This window comes from Lissotriton helveticus, chromosome 9 (assembly GCF_964261635.1).
Source record: "Lissotriton helveticus chromosome 9, aLisHel1.1, whole genome shotgun sequence".
Classification (NCBI taxonomy): Eukaryota; Metazoa; Chordata; class Amphibia; order Caudata; family Salamandridae; genus Lissotriton; species Lissotriton helveticus.
In genome coordinates this window covers 1,173,441,496-1,173,466,880 of record NC_136070.1, presented here as the reverse complement: position 1 = coordinate 1,173,466,880, position 25,385 = coordinate 1,173,441,496, and the positions used below count along the sequence as shown (strand labels likewise).

General features: G+C 40.7%; 1 protein-coding gene across 1 annotated transcript in view; it reads left to right on the top strand.

Annotated features, from left to right (window-relative positions):
• The window catches only part of LOC144783391 (contactin-3-like), a 174,949-nt gene that overhangs the window by 92,548 nt on the left and 57,016 nt on the right, over nt 1-25,385 (top strand). The window contains exons 3-5 of the mRNA XM_078662387.1: nt 18,136-18,339; nt 24,220-24,322; nt 24,553-24,737. Coding sequence (XP_078518513.1) covers nt 18,136-18,339; nt 24,220-24,322; nt 24,553-24,737 — 492 coding nt within the window. The remainder of the gene's footprint in view (nt 1-18,135; nt 18,340-24,219; nt 24,323-24,552; nt 24,738-25,385) is intronic.

Sequence of the window (25,385 nt, the reverse complement as noted above, 5' to 3'; positions counted from 1 at the left end):
TGGGTCTCTTGCCTGCTCCAAAGCAAAAGAAACTAAGCAGGAGGTTTGTAATGCTTGGGTTGGCATTGGCCAAACAGCAAATTGCTATATCATGGATGGGCACTGCTCCCCCGAAGATTGAGTTGTGGTTGAAAGATTTGGGTGAATGGGCAGCAGCGGCGGAAGCAGTAAGAATGAAGAGAGTGAGACGGGATGAGAAATTGCAGGACGATTTGCGAGTGTGGGCGACCATGCTGTCAGATATAAAGGACTTACAAACTCCGGCAAAAGCATCCTCTATACACAATTCCCCACAGGGTGGACAATGACGCATTGTATCTCACTAGACATTACAGTAGCAATATAGTGAATGCCAAGACCTGAATGGACTTTGGGCACTGTAAAAGGGAAGGTGGCACTGAAAAGTTGTTGGTAATCTGAGGTTGGGAGGGGGTGGGATCTCGTTAGTTGGGTACTTATATAGTTATCCTAGATGCAAAAAACAAGATGGCGTAGTGGAACGTATATATGCCTACTGTAATGTTGTTTAACAATGTACGCGTACTGTACTAGTAATTGTAATAATTGCATACAGATGTACGATGTATGTAAATTAAATGATGTAAGTTCCTTGAATGCCAATAAAGAAACAATAAAAAAAACAATAAATAAACAGCTGTTTGCTGCCCAGCAACCAAGCAACAGATGGCGGCATGCGGCCAGCAGCATTCCTGAGATCCGCCACAATGTTTCAGGAGCCATGTTCAGTGCAGGAGCACACGACGGGAGGAACAGTGTGGTGAGGAAGAGAGGAAGAGGCAGGATTGGCCACGTTTGGAATCATTCTGATTGGTTGCAGCATCTATGCTATTTCTAATGGCTGCAGCATCTGTGGGGAAGTAATGTTTCCTATATTCTGCTTGGTTGCGTTGGAATCATTCCCATTGGCTGCAGTATCTGTGCTATTCCTATTGCCTGTAGCCTCCTTTAGGATGTAACTTTTCCTATTGGCTTCAGCACCTGTAAAATTCTATTGGCTGCAGCATCCGCGAGGAAGCAACCTTTACTGTAAATGGAGATTGAGGTAGGACTGAGTGTATTCTTCAGTGGGTTGGTTTAACATTTTTCATATTGGCTGCAGGATCCCTGAGGAAATAATCTTTGTCTCACAGGGGAGCTGAGAAAGGATTAGATTAGGCTGTGCAAAGCTGGTAGGTTGGTGCAATTGGAGAGGATACAGTTGGTTTCCATGCTGTTTGCTTCTGGACAACAGTGAATACCACTTTGTGTTAGTTTGTTGTTCTGTAGTGCTGTCTACGTTGACATGTGTGATTATTTATTCATAGTTATTTTATTCATTTGAGTGTAACAAGGTAGTGTGCGACACACACCATAGTAGCTCTTCCAATGTGTCTGCAAGATCCAGGACCTCCTTTGATAGCATGTGAGAATACGTGGGAGGCATTTGAAACATATCTTGAAGCTATTGGGGGCAATGTGTATGTCGCAAAGGGAAAACTGGCCATGTTACGTCATAATCTTGGTACTGAAGGCAGAAGGGTCTTAAAAACATTGCCTATTTCAGGCAATGAGGATGAGGACGCGCATTGGTCAGATGCTGATAAAGGTCCAGAAGATGAACATACCAGGGCTCTAAAAGCTTTGGAAGAAACCTATGGGAATAAGTTTAGCATTGGAGTGAAAGGCATATGTTTTTCGAGTGTGTTCAATCACCGAGAGATACCATTAAACAGTATGGGCCTGATTCACAGAGGTAAACTGAGATGAAAGTCTAACTTTACAACTTTCGATATTCGCAAAGCGCATTTACGAATAGCAAAGTTAGACTTTTGTCTCTGTTTTGGTTGTGAAGTTCGACTTTTATCTCAGATTTGGTCTCAGTTAAACTTAAGACTAAAACGTACATATAACTGAGACAAAAGTGTGACTTTACTAATCGTAAATGCCATTTTTGAACCCCAAAAATAGTAAAGTTAGAATTTCGTCTCAGTTTACCTTTGTGAATTGGCCCCTATGTATCTTCTTTAAGAACAGAGCTGTGTTGTGCATATTTAAAGATTTGCACGAGGAGATAAAAATAGATCAGATGATTAATAGGACGTGTACTTAGAAAATTCAAGAGAAGTTGCTGGGGATAAACAATCCCTAACTCGAGAAAGCATTGGCATAACAAAACAAACTGAACATACATCACGCTATTTGAAGTAATTGAAAGATGAACAGATACAGGAGGAAACCAAAGGAAACAGTGGGAAGGGGCTGTGTGCATTGCAAAGAAAATACTCTTGGTAGAGAAAAGATAATACTAGAGGTCAATATACAAGTAGAATACTGCAAAAGTCATCGAGAAGACCGTCAACAAGCAGCTGGCCGCCTTCCTTGAGACAAACGGATCCCTCGACCTCTCGCAGTCTGGCTTCCAGGCCAACCACAGCACCGAGACCGCCCTGATCGCAGCTACCGATGACATCCGAGCCCTGCTTGACAACGGAGAAACAGCGGCCCTCATCCTCCTAGACCTCTCCGCGGCCTTCGACACTGTCTGCCACCGTACCCTAGTGCAGCGCCTCAGCAACGTCGGAATCCAGGAGAAGGCACTGGAATGGATAACCTCGTTCCTCGCCGGAAGGACACAGAGAGTCCGCCTCCCCCCGTTCAGATCAGAAGCCACCGAAGTCATCTGCGGCGTTCCTCAAGGCTCCTCGCTCAGCCCAACCCTCTTCAACGTCTACATGAGCCCCCTCGCAGCCATCGCACGCCAACACAACCTCAACATCATCTCCTACGCCGACGACACCCAACTGATCCTCTCCCTCACCAACGACCCCGCCACCGCCAGAGCCAACCTACACGAAGGGATGACAGACGTAGCCAAGTGGATGATGAGCAGCCGCCTGAAACTGAACTCGGACAAGACGGAAGTCCTCATCCTGGGATCCTCACCCTCCGCCTGGGACAACTCCTGGTGGCCCCCCGCCCTGGGCAGCGCACCCAAGCCTACAGACCACGCACGCAACCTGGGCTTCATCCTGGACTCCTCCCTCTCCATGACCAGACAAGTCAACGCCTTCTCCTCGTCATGCTTCAACATCCTGCGCATGCTACGTAAGATCTTCCGGTGGATCCCCACCGAGACCAGGAAGACGGTCACCCAGGCCCTCGTCACCAGCCGCCTGGACTACGGCAACTCCCTCTACGCCGGAACCACCGCCAAACTCCAGAAGAGACTCCAGCGGATCCAGAACGCCTCAGCGCGACTCATCCTGGACATCCCCCGTCGCAGCCACATCTCCGGACACCTGAGAGATCTGCACTGGCTACCGGTCAACAAGAGAATCACCTTCCGTCTCCTCACCCACGCACACAAGGCCCTACACAACCAAGGCCCAGGATACCTCAACAGCCGCCTCAACTTCTACGCTCCCACACGCCAACTTCGATCGACCGGCCACGCCCTCGCCGCCGTCCCCCGCATCCGAAGAGCCACCACAGGAGGAAGGTCCTTCTCCTACCTGGCCGCCAAGACTTGGAACTCCCTCCCGAACCACCTCCGCCTGACCCAGGACCACCTCGCCTTCAGGAAACAGCTCAAGACCTGGCTGTTCGAACAGTAGCGGACCCCCCCTCCCCTAGCGCCTTGAGACCCTCCGGGTGAGTAGTGCGCTATATAAATGCTGTGATTGATTGATTGATGGCATGAGGTTACTAAGAAAACAACAATGTTACAGGTGTGGAAGTTTTAGTCATTTGGCAGAGTCAACTGCATGCCCGGCAGACAAAACCAGATTCTTGAAGTGTAAAAGGCTAGGGCATTTTTCCACAGTATGCAGATCAAACAGCATTGACACTGCCAAATTTAGGGTGAACTGACTTAAAGATGTTCAAACACACAATATAGATGATGATGAGAACAGTGATGAGAATGGAGTGCAGGTGTAGGTTGCGAACAGGAAAGACAATTAAGAGGAGGATGTGAGTCAATGGTGTGAGGTGTATAATCTCCCCATGAGTGTAATTGAAGTGAATGGAATGCTGGTGTCCTTGTGGGTGGATTTGTGCTCTCCTCACATGTTAATATATGAGGCAGTATGGGAGTATCGTGAGTGTGAATTAATTTCCACTGATGTGGAACCACATGACTATTGTGGGGGAAATGTACCTGTCATGGGGAATGTTGACACTGTTTTGTTGTAAAAAAGCAGAAAAGCAGACAGAAGAGTGTACCTGGTGAAGGGGAGAACATAACTGGGTGGAAAGAACAAAGGACCCTAGGTATGGTACTCAACCCTAATCATCCCAAGCAAGTGGGGCTTACTTAACAGGAGACTAAAGATGATTAGAAGAGTGAATACCCTAAATTATTTGGGAAGAACCTGAGGTGTTTACCCAATTTCAAACACTGCATTATACTCTAAAGTGAAGCTATACCCAAGGTGCACAAGGAACACAATATTCCATTGGCAATAAGGGGTCATCTCAAAGAAGAATTAGACCGATTGTGTACAGACGGGATCATTGATCCCATTGAATCTTCTGAATGGCGCAGTCCCATTGTTTTGGACAGAAAATGCAATGGAAATGTACACGTGTGTGGATTTAAGGGACTTGAACGAGTGTATCTGGATAAACAGATATCCAGTACCCAGTTTTCTTCCGTATTGGATTTGTCATGTGGTTATCACCAGGTACAATTACATCTTGACTCTAAGTACCTGGCATCCTTCATAACACCCAAAGGGGCTTTCCAATTTGCACGCATGTCATTTGGGCTGCCTCTGCATCCGTAGTTTTCAGAGAATCACGTAGGGTGCTTTACGTGGGTTTTCCAATGTCATGTGTTTGCAGGTGACATATTAGTGTGGGGGTCAGACAGGAAACATCATGATTCTATTTTGGATAAGGTGTTGATGAAATTGAAACAGGCTTGTTTGACAATAGGTGTTGACAAATGCAGATTTGGGGAACATGAAATTGAATATTTGGGACACACGTTGTACCCTCAAGGTGTCAAACCCAAAAGGAGGTTAGTGGAGGCATTTGAGAAAAGAACAGTTGAGGACCTTTTTAGGACTGGCACCATATTATTTTTAATTTGTTAGGCATTGTTCTGAGAAGGTACATGTGGTATGGTCCCTAATGATGAAAGGGGTCAGGTATTGAGTGGCCTGATGACGGTCAAGCTGCTTTTGTAGAAATATAGAAAGCAATCATTGATGCTGGGACTCTCAAACATTTTGATCCTAATGATGCCACCAACTGGTAACAGATGCTAGTGCATATGGTCTGGGTGCAGTCTTGATGCAGGTGGACGAAGGACAGGAAGAGGTGGTAGCATTTTCATCACATACTCTTAAGGGTGTGGAAACAACATATCGCACCATAGAAAAAGAGGGAGGTGCAGTGATTTCAGGTTGCACGTGTGGGGTTCGCAGTGCAAATTATGTATGGGCCACAGACCGATTGATTTTTTCAACACCGAGGGTGCAGGGAAAGCTACTCCATGTACAGCTAAGTGGTTGTATTACCTCCAGCTTTATACTTGTATTATAAAGTATGTTCCAGGCTACAAAAATGTAAATGCTACTTGTGTGTCTCACATGCCTGTGGATGATGGTACACAATATGAAGAGGATGAGTGGATGGTGACAGAAGTCAGTGATGTGTGTAAGGGACCTATTTGGGAGGAGGAGTGGAAGGCGGCATTGTCAAAGGATCTGGTTATGCAAGCATTAATTGGGAATTACAAATTACCAATAGTTGAGTCAAGAAAAGAGAGCGAAGTTGAGTGAGTATGTCCCTGTGTGGGACGAACTATCTGTAGTGAGATATATTGTTAGGAGGAGTGACAGTCTAGCAGTTCCAGAGGGGTTGCTTCAAAGAATGTTAACTTTGTTGCATGAAGGACATAGTGGCACATCGGCCATGAAGAGGAAAGCACGTAATGATTTCTGGTGACCGGGCATGGACAATCATGTTGAGACATTTGTGAGGGATTGTGTGCCTTGCATGTGTAGTGACAAAACACACAGGATTTCCGAAACACCTGTTGAATCAGTGGCATTTCCTAGTAGAACTTTAGAAAGTGTGGGTGTGGATATATGCGGTCCGTTCAAAAGTTTTGGTTATGAAAATAGATAGTGTTGATGGATTATTTTTCCAAATGGCCAGAGGTTGCATTCATGAAGAAGGTAAAAACAGCTAACGTGGTCTCATTTTGTTAAAAGATTTTCAGGCATGAGGATTGCCCAGAGGTAATTGTTTTGAAAAATGGTCTACAATTTATGGTAGAAAAGTTGACCTCTTTTCTTAAGAAAGAAGGAATAAGGGCTTTAAGACCACAAATTATAATCCCCATAAGAACAGATTAGTTGAGCGCTTCAACAGAGTGCTTGGGAGAACATTTCTATGACCTAGAGGGATTGGACAGGTAAATGTTGACTTTAAAAGTACCTCATGTAAAATGTTTAGTAGAAATCCTGCTTTAACGTGGACCGGGTTTGTGATACATATTTTAAAAAGTTCAGAAGTGAACTTTGCAGATGTTTCCCAAGCAAGACTACATTGTTCAATTTTAATATCATCACCATCATCATCAAAATCTCTTTATTCGATTCAAAGAATCATTAGAGCATACAAACACATTCTTTAAAACATTTCAGTTTTGACCCATCTAGTACAAATATATAAAACTGAATTTCAAGAATAAAGTAATTAAAAACAAAACATACAAAAATTATACGTTTCTCTGGGCTAAAGTGTTACACCGAGATCATGACTTCTTTCAAGTATGTTGTAAATGCAGTACATAAATTACTGTTCAATTGTCACATACAACTCCAAAACTTTCGAATGTTTAAAATGTTTAAGAACATTTTAAAATTGTTGCCCTTTCTTACTCCTTATAAAACTGCCAGCCAACAGAAATTTACAAATGCCCAGTACCACAAGTTGGGAGCTATCAGATTTTAATATTCTTAGTACCTCTAGATAACTTCTACTATTCAGTCTTCTGCAGAGGGGCTTAATCCACTTTCGTCTAGGTATTGCATAAGCTGTGAAAAAAACAAGACGTGCACAATATCCTCGTTTGCGCCTAATGGGCACGACGTGCATCTAGAGTCCCTTTCAGTCAAGTCAGATTGTGAAGGTATTGACTTGAATTATCCCATACCTAAATTTTAATATTACATCTCAATTGTTTCCCGTGCAACAGCTAATTCTGCTAAATGGAATTTGCTTTTGGGGCTTTGTCACTGTAAGGACATGTTTTCCATTTAGCAGTAACAAGTCATACTTTTAAAGACCATGCACCCTGCATCATTCAGCATTAAGGCTTACTTTACAGTGACATTCTACTATTTGAAAGGAGGTTTTAGACGTGTGAAAATTAGTTATTTTGACAGCTTTGAATTGACTTTTAAAACTGCATAGATAGGTTACAGTTATAGGCCTGCAGTCATGCTTTTCAAAGTTACTCTAGTGGTGGCGCAATGCGTGCTGCAGTCCACTAGTGTCACCAGACAACAATAAACAGAAAATCTTGATATAAGAAACACGGGGAACCTAGTACTTTGAAAGAATATCTTATTTTATATATTTGATTGAAAGAAAGGAGTACAATTGGATAAAAAACACATTCAGCTTGTAGTCATGGGGAGAAGCAAAAATCAAATTGTCCTAACAATACATGACTGTATATCTATTCCATGCTCCATTGTGTTCAGTTTATAATTTCACTTTCAATTTTTATCTTTTTATTGTTCAGTGTTGGCTAGAATTGAGTGTTACCTATTTTTGCAATAAATCTTTGTTTCCAAGATCATAGTGCTCCGGCTGTCTTCGATAATTGTTTTGTCATAGCTTGTCTTAAACATTTGCCTACGGCTGACATGGATAGAAGATTGTTGGAGCTTCATAGATATATTCCTATCATAGCAATGTTGGGTCAGAATTACAATCCTTTTCTGCCGTTAACCATTTAGCACCTTTTGACATCAACATTGATTGAGGATTTGTTGTGGGAATAGACCAATATCATTCTGTCCTGTGCTTATAATGGTGCAGGTGTTCCAGTAAAAGCCAGGTTTTTCTCTTATTTTAAATGAATTTGGAGCTTAAGAGTCTTACTTGAGCTTCAGAGGTGTATGGGAAGCGCACAAATAGTTCTCCTGAGTAATACCAACCACCACAATTATAAATGCTGGCTACCTCGTGGAAATCACTTTGCCTTTGGCATACAGATCAATTCAAGGAGTCCGGGCATGCAGAATATATTTTTACCCATTTGGCATTTGTGTTTACTTTACAAACACTATCCCACTGGAGGAATTTGTGGCCAAAAAAGGATACAATTCAAAGCCCCTGTCACGTAGGGAGGTTTCTCTCAGCAGGTGTGGTCCATTGTAAGTTTTCCCCTTCCCAGGTTTCCCATATTGTGCATGGTTGAACCAGGTAGGAAAATTGAGTATTGTTTTCCCATCCAAAAATAAGATGAGAGCAACTGTCACAGTATCTTGGTGGCCTAGCGGCGCAAAACTATAAGGTCAAGGCATAGACAATAATGTTTTCAATGTATACAGCTTCTTTTATTTGAGTTCTGTTCTATGCATGTCCTATTGTTGCAGAGTTCACAGAACAGTGTTTAATGTTACAGAATAACCAACAACAGGGACATTGGGCAACCTTGTGTCCCCTGCTTACGGTCAAACTATTCTGAGGTTGTACTGTTTGCATAAATAGTTATTTTTGGGATTAATCTTAGCTCAAATACTTTTGTGATGAAACTGTCTTCAAGATTCACCCTTATTATTTTGAAATGCAAAAACTGCCATGAGACCATAATGGGGTGCCTGGAACTGGGCACTGTGAAGCCTTCTTTTGCTTCATTTATAATTACGTGAAGGATGGGCAGCTCCTCGTCGTAGCCATAGTGTTGGTAGATGGTTTATTAGTAGGTGCAGGTAGGCATCTAAAGCTAATATTAACACCACAATAACAAATATGTTCCAGTCAAGTTTTAACAAATTAATATTTGCTCAATCCTTGATTGATTGAACCCTTGGTAGCTTGGCCGACAAGCAGTTAGGTTTCGCTTATGAGATAGGTGTGTAAAGCATTTAAAATCACCAAAACAGTAAATATTTAAAACAAAACACACAATAAAAATCTAACTGTAATGTATCACAACAGAGAATATTTTTATCTTTCAAATGACACAAAAATGACAATAATCCATTATCGGGAACCGGAGATATGAATTTTTTAAGATTAAATGCAACAATGTGTTTTCTAGTGCCAAAAAGTCAAAAGCGACAACTGCAGCTATCTGGTTACACTGGACCGGGACCAAGTCAAAGTTTCAGGCCAACCATGATGGAGAGTGGGTTGGATATGACTGGTTGGTGCCAGTCAAGAGTTTACCTTTGCACTTAGTCATTTTTTGGGAGCTTTTTCTCTTGACATCAAGTGATCTGCTTCAGCAATCCTTACTTTGGTTCAAGGATGGTGGCCTGCTGCAGCGTGATGTCTCGGTGAGCCTTGGAGGTCTTTGTCTTTGCCATCGAAGTAGAAGAGCTCCGTAGCTTTTAGAGGGGCAAACAGCATGGTCAGGACCAGTTGCGGTTCATATTAGAGAACAAGGGGACACCACAATTTTCGAGAACCTAGGGTGATAAAAAAAGAATGGTTAAATAAGGCCAAATGGTCTCAAGACTGTTAAAAACACCAAGGGTCTTAGGCAATTTTTTGAGGACCCAACAATACATAATTCACAGAAGGCAGGTATAAACTCAGGACAGTACTTGACTGTGTAATGCAATTAATGTATTCACTGTATATATGTTTTGAGATTCTTTTGCATATAATGTGATAAGGTGCTCACAATTACATGAAGGAAACAAGCAGCGGTAAGTGAAATCATTAAGAACATGTAGGATAACAAAAAGATGCTTTGACTCCTTTAGTTATTTATATAAGAAAAGGGAGTCAAATTGATCTGTGATTGACGGCATTTCGATCTCATCAAATTGAGATCATCATCAGGACAAGGTGTGTGAGCACCTAATATCTATAAAATAAAAACAACAACAGGTTCAGGAACTGAAAAACCGGGTGGAACCCTCATAAAGAATGATTCTATTTTAGTAAACACTTGCCTAGAGGGTAAATTAATAAATTTGTATTGTGTATAGGTTTGTGCAAGTAGAAAGAGAAGAATAAGAGGGACATGATGTTACCCTCAGGATATAGTAAGGTGCCCCGAGGTGGGCGTCCAGTCAGAATAAGACAAGGGGCTTAGTGAACTCAACAGATGGGTAGGACTCCGTATATGTATCAGAAGAGGATGAAGAAAAAGGGGCCCAGTGGGTAGATTCTGGTATATAAAATTACTTATTATATGGGCTCATAAGAGAAATGAGGGACATGACTTAGACCCTTCACGAAGGACAGAGACACAGGAGAATAGGTGTCTTGTCTGTAAAGCCCAGTGACTTAGGCCAAACGAACTCAATTCCTTTATTTAGAAGGGGATCATGGAAGGAATAATGATCCCTGTGTAAACCGGCCTAGTGTTGTGTATAGAGAAAGAAGGTGTGAAACCAATGATTTAATGTAGAGTTGTACACCCTACTGGTAAAGAGTGCCGAGAACAAAATGAGCTACTCATGTAATTGGGGTAGGAGTACCAAATCTACCAAAGAACCAGCCTAGTAAGGAGATTAGTGTGGGAAGCCTATGCACCTAGCGCTGCCAGACCGACTAGCGTACTAGAGACCTACAATGAAGGGAAGCAAGGGGTATATCATGAGATGAAGCGCACTACTGGTCATGGTTAAACACCGGAGATTGAAAGGATTAAACACTTACTTTCAAAACTTAATGATGAACATCCAACTAAGATAATATGAATTACGCAGAGTAGAAGCTCCTGTGTCTCCTGTTCATATATGTAGATAATCCAAAGAGGTGCACTTAGAGGACGCTTAGGTGTTAATTCCTGAATATAGATGTGGATCCTAGGGCCCACCCAGGGAGGTCGCTACCATTAGGGCTAATGAGTTTATGGCCTAGAATCATAAAGCAAATACACAAGGAGGGACAAAGGGCTAGTTGAAGGTCCAGCACACATGCCTCTGGGTTTGACTGATAACAAAGGTGTGCAGTTCCTATGGAAGATAGGTCAGAAGGGTCCTGAGTGATCAAGTCTGAGGCATCTGATCCTTCACGAGCAAGAGCCCTCACACACCCCAAGGGGTGTCATGCTTCATCATTGGGCAGATCCTCGTTGGGCTGGTACAGCATTGCCCGCCTGGCCCCGCGAGGGGGTTCTTTGCTGGAGTTCTCATGAGCTGCCATCTGTGAAGTGTAGGTGTGATGATGAGGGTGTCATGTGTGAGTAGAGTGCAGCAAGGTATTAAAAATAACTCTTAGGGTTTCGTCAATAGGGTTTTTAATGTGTTGAACCCTAGGTTATATTAAAAACAGTTGTGGGCTTAGGTGGATGTAATGGTCCACATTAGCTAAAGGTGTAAGTGATGGTCAACATGTTTCTTGCCAGTAAAGTATGAGAAGATCAAGGCACTTCATCAGGGCCATTGGAAAAATGTGGTAAACTACTCCTAAGGGGACAGATAAGTACACGTGTCTTGCTTAGTGCTGTGCTGTCCCTGTGAAAAAAAGATATAGAGTATACCTTACTACGTTCAACAATTATACCCACCGCTTACAGTCGGGGGAAGGCTCCAATGAGCTGATGCGGAGTTGCACAAAAGTGTCCTCCCATGATTCCCGATCGCCTTGGAAAGCGTGCGACCTGCCCGCTAGCCGAGCAAAACATAACTCGACACAAGACTTTATCGCAGCTCTCGCAGCTCCTCATTGGAATCAACACAGTGTGATGCAAAGCTTCATGTCAAAGATGTAAGGTAACATTTTCAGCAGGACTAAACTGGTCCCTGTACTCATGGTCGACCTGACCTTGTCACTTTGTGCCAGTCCAGTGCAACCAGATAACCACAGCTTTGTGCTTTTAAGAGCTATTTGTAACTAGTTTAATTTTAAAGATTAAAATGTACTCAATTTGTTTGAGATTTTATTTGTGTTGTTTGTTAGTTTGTTATTGTTTGCTTGATGCATACAATCTTTACAGATTTCTCTAAGTTAATCCTGACTGCTTGTGTGCCATGATATGTTAATTTAGTGAATTTTAAGGTTCACCTTGACAAGAATTTTGGTACCTGCTTGAATGGGGTTTACATCCCCCTCAACCAATGGCCCAATTACTTAAAAGAGGTATGAAGGTGGTACTCTCACAACCTGCCTGGTGATAGGAGATATGTAGATGTTTATAATTAGCATCGTAATCCAAGACACAAGTACGCAAATACGCTTGGAAAATATGAATGCCTGTCCTGTTTCCTGTCTATATCATTGAATTGCTTGACTAATTTGCTTTCTGTGTTGTGAAATTTATCATGTGGCTCAGGATGTTAGCTTTCCTGATCACTGACACATAAACAGGATGATTGATTAATTAGATGACGCATAACAAATATGTTGTTTGCAGTACTACTGTGCATACTGTACTGCTAGAACACAAGCATAGTTGTGTAATATTAAATTCATAATCTGCCTCCATTAAAATTCAAGCATAATTATTTTAGCATGTCTTTCTTCAATTTGGAAAATGGCCCTCCCTGAAGGGTCACCCCAAACCATTCTCCTCTTCACTTTCTGACCTTATATATGTTGGCTTTAGGACTCTGGGAACTGCACCAGTGCCAACCAGTGTAAATCCCTTGTAAAGCAGTATAGCATATACCCATGGCATGTAAATTAAATGCTATTAGTTAGCCTGTAGCTCTGATTGTGTCACCCACACACTTGAAATATGTCTCAGACCAGTCACTACAGTGCCTGTGTGTGCAGTTTTACTGCCACTTCAACTTGGCATTTAAACCCCGTTGCCAAGCCTTAAACTCTCCTTTTATTACACCTAAGCAACCCCTAAGGTAGGCCCTAGATATGCAATAGGACAGGGTGTAGTGTAAGTAAAAGGTAGGACATGTTTTGCATATCCTGGTAGTGAAACACCACTAAATTAGTTTTCACTACTGTGAGGCCTACTCCTCTCAAAGGTTAACATTGGGAATTTCTTAAAACACATTTAAGCTGAAATTCCCAATAAGAAATGAGTAGCTGTGTCATGTTTTATATATTTGGAATGGTAATGACAAATCCTCTTTACTTATAAAGCTAGATTTGACATTAATATTTTAGAAATGCCACTTTCAGAAAGTGCACGTGTCTCTGCTCTTACAGCTCTATGTGCCTGCAGTGTCTAATACTCATCTGAGGTGGGCAACAGCTACACTTTGTATTTTCCCTCTAGACAGCCACAAACACAGGAAGATTAGCTGTGTCTGAGTACTCATCTGCATTTGGACGGCTCTACCTACACTGGAAGGGAGGGAGGGGCTGACACTCCTGAACAGGCAGGGTCCTGTCCCCATACCAAGGACTGGTAACCCCCACAGGTAGTCCGGAGCCGTGGCTGAGAATACAGAGATTCTGTGTACTTCAAAGACCCTTCTTTGAATTCGGTATGCAGACAAAATATCGAAATTTAAATATCGATATACAATAATATCGATGTTTAAATATCGAAGGGACATAATATAGAAGGTAAGTAATATCGATAGATATTAATATTGAAATTATTAATATCGAAGTTTTAAATATCGATGTTAGTAATATCGATGTTAATAATTTCGATGTTACTAATATCAATTTTTATATTATTTTTTGTATATTAAATATGTGTTTATTATGTTTTTAATGTATTTTTATGTAATTTAATTAATTTATGTATTTTAGTACTGTAGCGGGTTGTGGGTTTATAGGGGAGTAGGGTGGGAAGTAATTTAATTATATTATATTAATTATTAATTAATAGGAATCATAAATAGATTTTAATTATTTGGTAATTAATTTTAATTAATTGGTAATTAAATTGTATTAATTGATTAATTGATAATTATGTTCTGTAGCGGGTTGTGGGTTTATAGGGGAATAGGGTGGGAAGTAATTTAATGATACTAAATTAATTATTAATTATTAGTAATTATAAATAGATTTTAATTAATTGGTAATTAATTTAAATTAATTGGTAATTAAATTGTATTAATTGATTAATTGATAATTATGTTCTGTAGCGGGTTGTGGGTTTATAGGGGAATAGGGTGGGAAGTATTTAAATTATACAAAATGTATTATTAATTATTAGGAAATATAAATGAATTTTAATTAATTGGTAAATATTTTTAATTTGTTGGTAATTAAATTTAATTAATTGATAATTATGTTCTGTAGCGGGTTGTGGGTTTATAGGGGAGTAGGGTGGGAAGTATTTAATTATACTAAATTAATTATTAATTATTAGGAAATATAAAATAATTTTAATTAATTAGTAATTAATTTTAATTAATTGGTAATTAATTTTTATTAATTGATTAATTCATAAATTTGGTCTGTAGTGGGTTGTGGGTTTATAGGAGAATAGGGTGGGAAGTAATTTAAATGCAATGAAGTAATAATGTTTTTCAAATAATTATTTTGTTAATTATATAATTGTTTATTAATTATTAAGTGGTAATTAAATATTATTAAATGGAATTTTTTAAGAATATTTTTAGTTTAATATTTATTGCTAATCATGTTTTTAATAAGTATGTATTGATATTTGAAAATTGTTTATATTCATTTAATAGTTAGGTTTTTTATTAATTTAAAAATGTTTTTTATTTATAAGTATGTTATTTTTACCGCTATCCAACACTTTCCCTACTGTTGCACTCTTTGGAGTGGGAATAGTATTTTTTTACCCCTACGCTATCCAACACTTTCCCTACTGTTGCACTCTCTGGAGTGGGAATAGTAATTTTTACCCCTACGCTATGCAACACTTTCCCTACTGTTGCACTCTCTGGAGTTGGAATAGTAATTTTACCCCTACGCTATCCAACACTTTCCCTACTGTTGCACTCTCTGGAGTGGGAATAGTAATTGTTACCCCTACGCTATCCAACACTTTCCCTACTGTTGCACTCTCTGGAGTTGGAATAGTAATTGTTACCCCTACGCTATCCAACACTTTCCCTACTGTTGCACTCTCTGGAGTGGGAATAGTAATTATTACCCCTACGATATGCAACACTTTCCCTACTGTTGCACTCTCTGGAGTTGGAATAGTAATTTTACCCCTACGCTATCCAACACTTTCCCTACTGGTGCACTCTCTGGAGTGGGAATAGTAATTGTTACCCCTACGCTATCCAACACTTTCCCTACTGTTGCACTCTCTGGAGTTGGAATAGTAATTGTTACCTCTACGCTATCCAACCCTTTCCCTACTGTTGCACTCTCTGGAGTTGGAATAGTAATTGTTATCCCTACGCTATCCAACACTTTCCCTACTGTTGCACCCTCTGGAGTTGGAATAGTAATTGTTACCTCTACGCTATCCAACCCTTTCCCTACTGTTTCACTCTCTGGAGTTGGAATAGTAATTGTTACCCGTACGCTATCCAACACTTCCCCTACTGTTGCACTCTCTGGGGTTGGAATAGTAATTGTTACCACCACGCTATCCAACAATTTTCCTACTGTTGCACTCTCTGAAGTGGGAATAGTAATTGTTACCCCTATGCTATCCAACACTTTCCCTACTGTTGCACTCTCTGGAGTGGGAATAGTAATTGTTACCCCTACGCTATCCAACACTTTCCCTACCGTTGCACTCTTTGGAGTGGGAATAGTAATTTTTACCCCTACGCTATCTAACATTTACTTACTTTTTTTAATTTGTAGTACATTTTTATGAATAGTTATTTATATTAATATTTTATGTTTATACATTTATTTGTAATTTATTATATTTTCATTTATTTATAAGTTATTAAAATAATTTTTTTGAGTTATTATTAATGAAGTATTTACTATGTATTGTATCTTTATTATTATTTGTTTTTATTACATAATTTATTCATTTTAAATATTATGATATATTTTTAACTATGTTTATTATATTTATAAGTATTATTTTATTAATATAACATTTTTATATTTATTTAAAAAAACGATATTTTTCAAAAAAACAATATTTTTGACATCTATATTATTTTTTCGATATTTTTGTACTTACCTTGTTAGGGATAGGATATCGATATTATTGTAATCGATATTTTTGTTGCTATATTTTTGCATGTAGATATTTTTGTGTTCGATATTTTGTCATAGATTCTTTGAATTCATCCCCCCACTTCAGAGGTACAATTGGGTATAAGTGCTGGGTCTCTGACCCCACCAAATCAGGCACTTTTGGACTGTAAAGAATCTCTGTCAGAAGAACTGCTGTACTGCTACAAGGACTGTCATTCTGCTGGACTGCTGCTCTGAAATAACTGCTTTTCTGCTGTGCTGCTGTGCTGTCTGCTGCTCTTTCAACCTACTAAGGCAAAGCTGGTCTCTGCCATGAACCCAGAATGAACTTCAAAAGCTACTTGGCTTGCTTCCTGTTGCTTGAGACTCAGGGATATCAAAGTCTCTACCCCTGCTCCTGTGCCTGGTTTACTGGGAGTGGACACAGATACTTGCACCAGAGAAATCAATGCATCTCCTGTGTGCTTGGAGCAGAACCGGTGCATCGACCCTGTATCGTGAATAGAATTAGCGCATTGTATTGAGAACCAATGCATTGCATCCGGAACCACCACTTCGGAACCAACTCATCATCGCCACTGCATGAAGAAGATCAACAACACATTGCCCATCCAGCATGAATTAACCTGACATATCGCCTTTGGAACCGCTGCGCACAGAACCTCCACATCGCATCTGGAACCACCACTTCGAACCAACTCATCGCTGCCACTGAGTGGAAAAGATCAACGCATCACCCCTCCATTATGGATTAACCCTGCACATGGCATTTGGAACAGCCGCACTTGGAACCGGCACTTCACTTAACAGACCAGACGCATCACCGCAGTTGCATAGAGAAATCCAGCCAACTACTTAACTGCTTAGGGATCATCAACGCATCACGAGCTACGACAAAGATTAAGGTACTTGCTCAGCAGGCCCTGCGTGGGTCCTATAGCCAGCCTAGGCATCATCGCAGGCGGATTGAACACTAGACGACCAGATAAGCCCCATTATTGCTTATTGCTTCTAAGTGCTAGAACTCTTTTTATTCTTTACAAAATCATATCTCGACTATTACTTAGAGGATTTTTGTTGTTTTGGTCTTGATTTATATATACAATTATTATCCAATTATTGTCTGTCTTTCTAAACCTGTGTGGAGTGTTGTGTGGTGTTTCATTGCGTTACTGTGTGTGTGTGTTGCACATTGCCTCTTTACATAAGGCTGCCTGCTCTGTGCCAAGCTACCGGAGGGTGAGCACAGGTTGTCTTTTAGTGTGTACCTTGCTTACCCTGACTAGGATTGCGGTTCCTGCTTGGAGAGGATGCAGACCTCTGCCAACCAAAACCCAGTTTCTAACACTACAGTTTTGAAAATGAGAAATGATCCACCTGGCAATATTTTAAGAAAAACACTGGACAAGAAAGCTGTATAGCACAATTTCTTAAAGTTTTGTATTTCAACTCTGAATGACAGAAATTACGTCTACCAATTGTTGTGCTTCTATTATTGGTAGTTTCAAGTGAATTCATAAGATAGTCTCTACATTGCATGTGATGCACTTAAACCTTCTTTGGGCAGAGCCTGGCGAATGTTAGTCTCTCAATACACTGTAATTGAATGTTTAGAAATACTAAAGAAAAATGGCAAGCTGCATTAAATAATATTGGGTTCATGAACTTATTGAACAATACTTACCCATATAATGTTAAAAACTTTATGGAAAACAATCAAATTCATGTTGACATTTCTATATCCTCTTTATAGTCTTTTTCACTATTTCTTTGTATTATGTGCAGTATACACAAATGTGCCAAGAATAAAAAAATATTCTCAGTGAAAAACAAAATGTATTAAAATAATTACTTTGGCTTTTCAAATGATTTTTCTGTTTAATCAATCTTTTTTACCCCAATTTGCAATACTTTTAGAGCTTTCGTATGCCTGGATCTTTAACGAGTATCCATCCTTTGTACAAGAAGATCGGCGCAGATTTGTTTCTCAGGAAACTGGGCATCTGTACATAGCAAAGGTAGAGCCTTCGGATGTTGGCAATTACACATGCGTTGTGACCAGCACTGTGACAAGCAGCCGAGTGCTTGGATCTGCCACACCCTTAGTTCTTCGTACTGATGGTAAGGCATAATCCACATTTATATGGTAATTGTAAAGTTATGCTTAAAATAGAAGCCGCATTGCCTTTTATTGTAGTTGAGTTCATGAATATTGTTTGAAGGCAGAAAATGCATCTAGGATTGCCAATGATTCCAAAGTTAAAGTACAAATTTGGCATTTGCAAATATCGGTTTGCTAAGAAAACAAAGCCATGTTCTCAAAGGCAAATGTTCATGGGGAGATATTCACCCCGATAAATTATCTACAAAATACGAATGTAAAGATACTAGCAGTAACTTTAAAGCAATATTTTAGGTTTAAATCCTCCAAATGTAATTCCACATAGTGTAAAGAGGCTATGAGACAAGAATAGTGTGGAATATATATAATCTGACAAAAATATAATGTCCTATATATTGTTTACCAAAATTGGCTAACTTTTCAGTTAATAATGAAAAAACTGTGCTTAAAGAAACAATATTTGTTAAGCGCTGTTTAGGCAAATATTGACATATTAACTGATATTTTTGTAATTTATATTCTGACATAATAATGTAGGTAGAGATGTCCACCTATTTTATTTTAAACTACGGATTGCAGACTAAAGGGAAAAAGACACCACCTGAGGAAAATGTCAAGTTAGACTATTTGTCTAAAGATTTATATTTTAGATCTAGATTTGTATATGGTTTAAATACTTTTAGAATTTGCTATCTATTGGTATAAGCAATAAGCTGAGGTGTTACACAGTTTTTTTCTTTCATTAATGTGTACTTTTCTTTTAGGTAAAGATCACTATGTGGATAACCCTATCCTCTCTCTCAATTGGTTGTTTACCTGTGAGTGGAAATTTGTGTTGTGTGACGTATTCCAAGGCTTGGCTGGACTTGATCTGAGCCTTTTTGGGCACCAGTACAACTGGACCAGATTGTGTATATTTTGCTAATTGCAACTGATTTACCATGTGTGTTTTTATATTTGTTAGTACTTTCCTGTGCCCTGCCTTAATTTCCCTTTCTTCCATTCACCCTCCCGTGCCACTCTCACATTCACATACAAAATCTATTACTAATGGTGAAGTTCTCAACACATAAGACGTAGGACCAGCATATGCTTAAATGCATTTATGAGAATGTGAATATGAAGTGGTTCTACGGGGGCATTACTCATAAAAGTAAATCCCTTTGTACATTGCCCCTAATTGATTAATTTATTTAGTGTAATAATCAAATACAAAACACTTTAATTGAGGTAAGAAAATGAAATGTTATTCATAGACGTAATACCCCAGTTGAACATAGATTCCTTATCACTGAAAAACAAATAGATTAGTTTATCTTCCCCTATATAGCTTGTGGGCAATGTTCGACAGGTAGGAATATCTTTTTTCCCTCATGTCTCCAATGATTCGACTTGTTACCAGGATTACAGATTAAAGATCGTACCTGTAGATCTTGCGTGTTAATCCCTATTCAGAGGAAAGCTCAGTAATCTGTGGGAGACAGGGCGGTGATCTGATTAATTATTTTGAGATTTTAATCCCGGGCAAATCTTCAACTTGTATAGTGCTAGAAATGAAGTCTCTAGCTAGCAGAGGTTTGCACCCTCTCCAAGTAGGGACTACCACTTTAGTCAGGGTAAGTGAAAAACACACCTGGATTACCTGTGCTCACACTCTTATGGGTGGAGTGAGGTCCGTAGCATGCAGTCACGAGGCCTGTGTGGGTAGGTCCAACAACCCCAGCACTAATGCCCACACATGCACTCTGGTTATCTTGTGTGGGCATGAAGACCACGACCCGTCCCACCCATTTACTATATAGCCTCGGGTCATGCCTGGCTAGAGGATGTGCAAACAGTAGTTCTTGGGCATCAGACTCATCACAGGTGTAGGGCTATGATGGCTGTTACATCCGTCCCCAACTTGGTGATGATCTTGGCTGATGGATGCAGCATGCAAAGTTTCTGAGGCTCTGACATGGCGGTGGGTTAGGCCTGAGGTGATACCGATGGTGACTGTAGTGTCCTCTCACTTCCTCGAGGTCTGCCTACTATGCAAAACAGTGTCTGGACTGGCTCCTGAAGTATTTGGGCTGGGGCCATGTTGTTGTGGTCAGCCTCAATTTGGTTTTTGGGTGTTTTTTGGGGATTGCCATGTTTCATCTTCCTCTTCTGTTTCTGGTTCAGGTGGTTCATGAAAATCCACTCGGCGAAACCAAGATACATTCCTGGTGACTAGTTCACCACTTTCTTTTATTAGCTGTAACCACACTGACACAGGTGATAGTCCAAACACCAGATTCAAACAGCATTCAGAACTTCCATCCCGGTCAACGGTCTCTGAGTAACACTTAATTCCCGATGAGATTTTCTGTGTCCTGGCTCTCTGCTTCCTGCTTGCCTGCTCATTGGTTCAAGTGCATTGAGTCTGGGTACTCACAGGGTCATATGGTGTTGTAGCTCATTCTGGGTGAACAGGGGTAGTGTACCAAGGAGAACACTGGGTGGTAGGTACAGTGTGGTGTTCCTCAGTACTCAAGAATCTTTAAATACTGACCACAGGGTTGGTCCCCTCTACCACTGCAATTGTTAGAGTTTTGTTGAGTGCTCGCATGAATCGTTCTACCTCCCCATTCGCTTGTGGCCATTAGGGTGTGATGCAGCAGTGGTGTATTCAGAGTTTTTGAGTAGCTTTCTGAAGTCAGCTCCTTGGAATGGTGGACCATTGTCTGTTTTTGGTTCTTCTTGCAGGTCGAACAGTGCAAAGGCCCTTTCTAAGGCAGGGGCTACATTGGTGAATGCTGTTGATTCGACTATCTCAACAAAGGGGTACTTTGAGACACCGCACACTACAACAATGTTGACCTCTCGTCTTAGAAACTTCTAAACCCAAGGCTCACTTTGATCCAGGGTGCAGTGCAGGGCTCTGTGGACAGGACGGGTGCCGGCACTTCTTGGGAGCTGGTGAGCTGGCATGAGAAACATTGTCTTACTACGTCATCGATAACCAGATCTTTTCCCTCATCTGGGCCTTCTTTTTGGCTGTTCCTTGATGTCCCCAATGGGATAGATCAGTTTTTTGGCACTGTAGATCTTTTGGGATCACCAAGCGCTGCTATCTCAGAAACAGGCAAACTGTTGTAGCAAATAACTTGTCTTGAACTTCTCCGGACCTTGTCATTCATTGGCATCTCTTAGGGAGTTGCACCACGACCCGTTCTGTAAGGCATGCCACACCTTTACCATGACCAGGTCTTCAGCCATGGCCACTGTGATGTCTTGAAGGCTGATTGCTCATGGGTAGGTGTTTTTAGATATTACGCTGATATGCTCCTCAGTGGCTGCTGTGCTGACATCGTTTTTCTCCCTGGGGTGAGGTGGATGGTGGGAAAGGAAATCAGCTGGGTTCTTGGACAACGCTCGGTACACGCCCTCCATTTGATAGTGTTGCAATTGGATAACTCACTGCTCAATCCGAGAGGAGGGTGTGGAGCAGTCCCACGGAACCAAGCGATGAGCGGTTGATGGTCGATGATCACCCGGAATGGTGTTCCGCAGAGGTATAGGTGGAGGTCCCTGCACACCCACTTGATGGTGAGCGCTTATTGCTCTATATGGGACTATCTTGTTTCAGTAGGTGTCAGAAACATGTTGCCCATAGCTAGCAGGCCACTGAGCTGGCTTTGACCAGTAGCTCAGTCTGCTTCTCGGGGTTAAAGTAGGCCATGATACCTTTGCTTAGTAGGGCCAACTTCACTGTCTGGAATGCACCTTCTTCTTTTAGACCCCACTGCCCAGGGACATTAGCCTTGGTAAGGGCTCTCAGCGGCTCAGCTATGGTGGCTAAGTTGGAAATGTATCTCCCACAATAGCTGGCCATGGCAGCTATGGATTTCTGATTCCGTTGTTGGGGTGGGGGGTTGTTACATAGCTTGAGACTTCCGGAGATCAACCTGTACGCCACCCTGATTAAATATAAGAGAGAGCATTTCTCCTTGAGTAAGGTGACACTGTGCTCCCACATCCACTCAGTTAGGCAGGCAGGCATGTGGGGTGCTCTTCCATGGGCATGGAGTAAATCAGGATGACATCACTTACATTCATGATGACTTGGAGGCCAGACAACATTTCCCTGATGGCATCTTGGAAGACTTCGGCTCTGGACGAGATGCCAATTTTAATGTCTTGTACCTGAGCAGCCCAAGGGGCTTTGAAAATGTAGTGATGTATCTGCTTTCCTCAGAAAGGAGAAATTGATGATACCCTGCATTGAGATCCAGTTTGGAAAATCAGCACGGCAGGTTGAGTTCTGCGACTATGTTATCCAGTGCGGTGTTGTGTGCCTCTCACCCTTAATGGCTTAGATGGGGAGGTGCATGTCAATGTAGAGGCAGATTTTTCCTGGCTGATTTGGTTTCTCTGATATGACTATCAGGGAAACCCATGGCAGATATTATCTCAGTGACCCCTACGCTCTCCAGTTTTTCTAGCTCTTTCTCAAACAGCAGCCGCAGATGAAAAGGTACATGCCGGTGGAGAAGGGCAACTGGTTTGATGGACTTGTCTATGTGGAATTTGATAGGTGGAGCTTTAGGCATCCTAGGCCCTTAAAGAGTCCAGGAAATTTGTCCAGGAGAAAGCTGAGCTGGCAAGCTGTCACGTTCTAGATGAAGGACACTAGGCCTAGGACTTCGGCTGTGTGGCTCCTTATGATAGTGTTGGCTTCTCTGTTGACTACGTGGAATGCTGTCATCACTTCTCGATCTTCTGACTTCATCTGTAGCAGCATTCATCCTTTCAACAGTAGCAGGACGTGGCTGCTGTAGGTCAATATTTTGGTGTTGGTTGGTGATAAGGGTGGTCTTGGTTGGAGGCATCAGAATTGTTTGATGTCCATGATTATTATTATTATTATTATATTTAAGTTTATAAAGCGCTCAGCTACCCGTAGGTTTCCCGGCGCTAAAACCAACAAAAGAGAGGGGAAGTCAGAAGGAGGGAACTACATGTTAAATAGCCAGTTTTTTACCTGTTTGCGAAATCTAAGATAATTGGGTTATTTTCGTAGCTGGAGGGGAAAGAGAATTCCAAAGTGAAGGGGCTAGCCAGGCAAATGAACGGCCTCCCATTCTGGCTTTTCTAATTCTAGGCACTGAAAAAAGAGGTTGGCTAGATGAGCGCAGAGTGCGGGGGGGGCAGTGGCGGTGAACCAGGGATGTGAGATATGGTGGGGCCAGACCAGTATTCATTAGATCCTATACCTACACAACAGAAACTTCAGGGAGTTCTTTCAGCAATGAAATGCTTAGTCCTGATGATGGTCTAAACGACGACTGCATATTAGACCGAAAAGTCGACATCTCCATCATCTCCTAAATAGTGCTGCATTGTCACCATCATTCGACCAGAGTTTATTAATTATCCTTGGTTGTCTGTCACACTGATCAGGAGTTGATGTTGGAATTGTGAATTGAAGGAATGTGATTAACTACATCTCTCTTCACAGTTCTTTTTGCTTTGATTGATTTCTCTGTACCTGTCTCCCACAATGTAAATTGATTGTTTTCATTATATCAATACAGAATATTTTCAAAATTGTAAATTCTCTCCGTGTGTTTGCTCCTTTCTGATCCTTCCTTTGATTAATTCTAATGCAAAACAAATTGTGATATCCTGTTCCTACACCTGAGTGTGTTACGTTTGTACCACTCACAACTGAGAAACTCTGTTCCTAAACAAGTCCCTTGTAGCACACTGTGACTTTAACCATATAGTAAAACTAGCACTAGCTAAGGTCCAATGCACTGATGGATTAGATATGGCAATTTTGTGGATATTTCATCTTTTTTGTATTGTGGACATATTTTTTTTTTCTTTAACGGACCATGTTTAATTTTTAGGCATAATGGGAGAATACGAGCCAAAAATTGAGGTGCAATTTCCACAAACTCTTCCTGCTGCCAAAGGTTCCACAGTGAAACTTGAATGTTTTGCTTTGGGAAAGTAAGTTCTACCATGATTATTTATACATTTTTTACAATTAGAAATAAAGTGACAAATACAATTATGGGATTTATCTTGAGTATTAACTCCACCACGTGTCACCCCTGATGTTTCTCATAAATGTGTGTACTGTACCCTTTGATAATGATTTGTGATATTTTTTGGTGTCAAAATTAAAACTTATAAGATATGTTAACGTTTGTAAAGTTATACTTGCTCTTTTTTGATAGTCCTGTACCACAAATACGCTGGACGAGAACCGATGATCAACCACTTCCAAGAAAATCAAACCTGAAAAAATATAATGGGGTATTGGAAATCCCCAACTTTCAGCAGGAGGATGCAGGCATGTATGAGTGCATCACCGAAAATTCAAGAGGGAAAAACATTGCAAGAGGTCGTCTGATTTACTATGGTAGGAAAAACGATTACATTGCAAACGGAATGTACAGGATTAAAATGGGAAAACAATGTCCTCTGAAACAATACAGTTTTTTCTTGATTTTAATCATCATGAATAACATGACCAACATATGTTATACTTTACAGAATACTAAACAGGATTTTTACGTAATATTAATTTCTCCTTCTATGTTACACTTATTTCCAAAATTTGAACGGTCCGTTATGAGAGTGGAGTACATTTAAAAAGGCATTATTTGATTTTGTGACTCTGCACAAATTGTGCCCCACACCTTTAGCACTCTATGTAGGAAGTAAATCCACACAATTCCTTGTTTTCTTTGTGTTTCTATGCATCAATTTGCGCTACTGAAGGCCCATACGACTCTTTAGTAAATAACACCCCTTAGAGTTTTGTGTTTAGAAAATAGCCCATACTGCATGAAGCATATCCCACTGAATAACTTGTGAAAGAAGTTAATCGATAGTATAACATTTGATGAACCAACGTGGTGTTTTTGTGATGCAGTATTTTGGTATTGCCAGATGTGTTCAGGTAAGGTAATTGCAGTTTTTTAAAAGTTAAACAAATCTTGGTAATAATGCTGTTATGTCAGCATATTTGTTGAGTCAGCCTAGTTGGGGTTATTCCAGTGGAGAG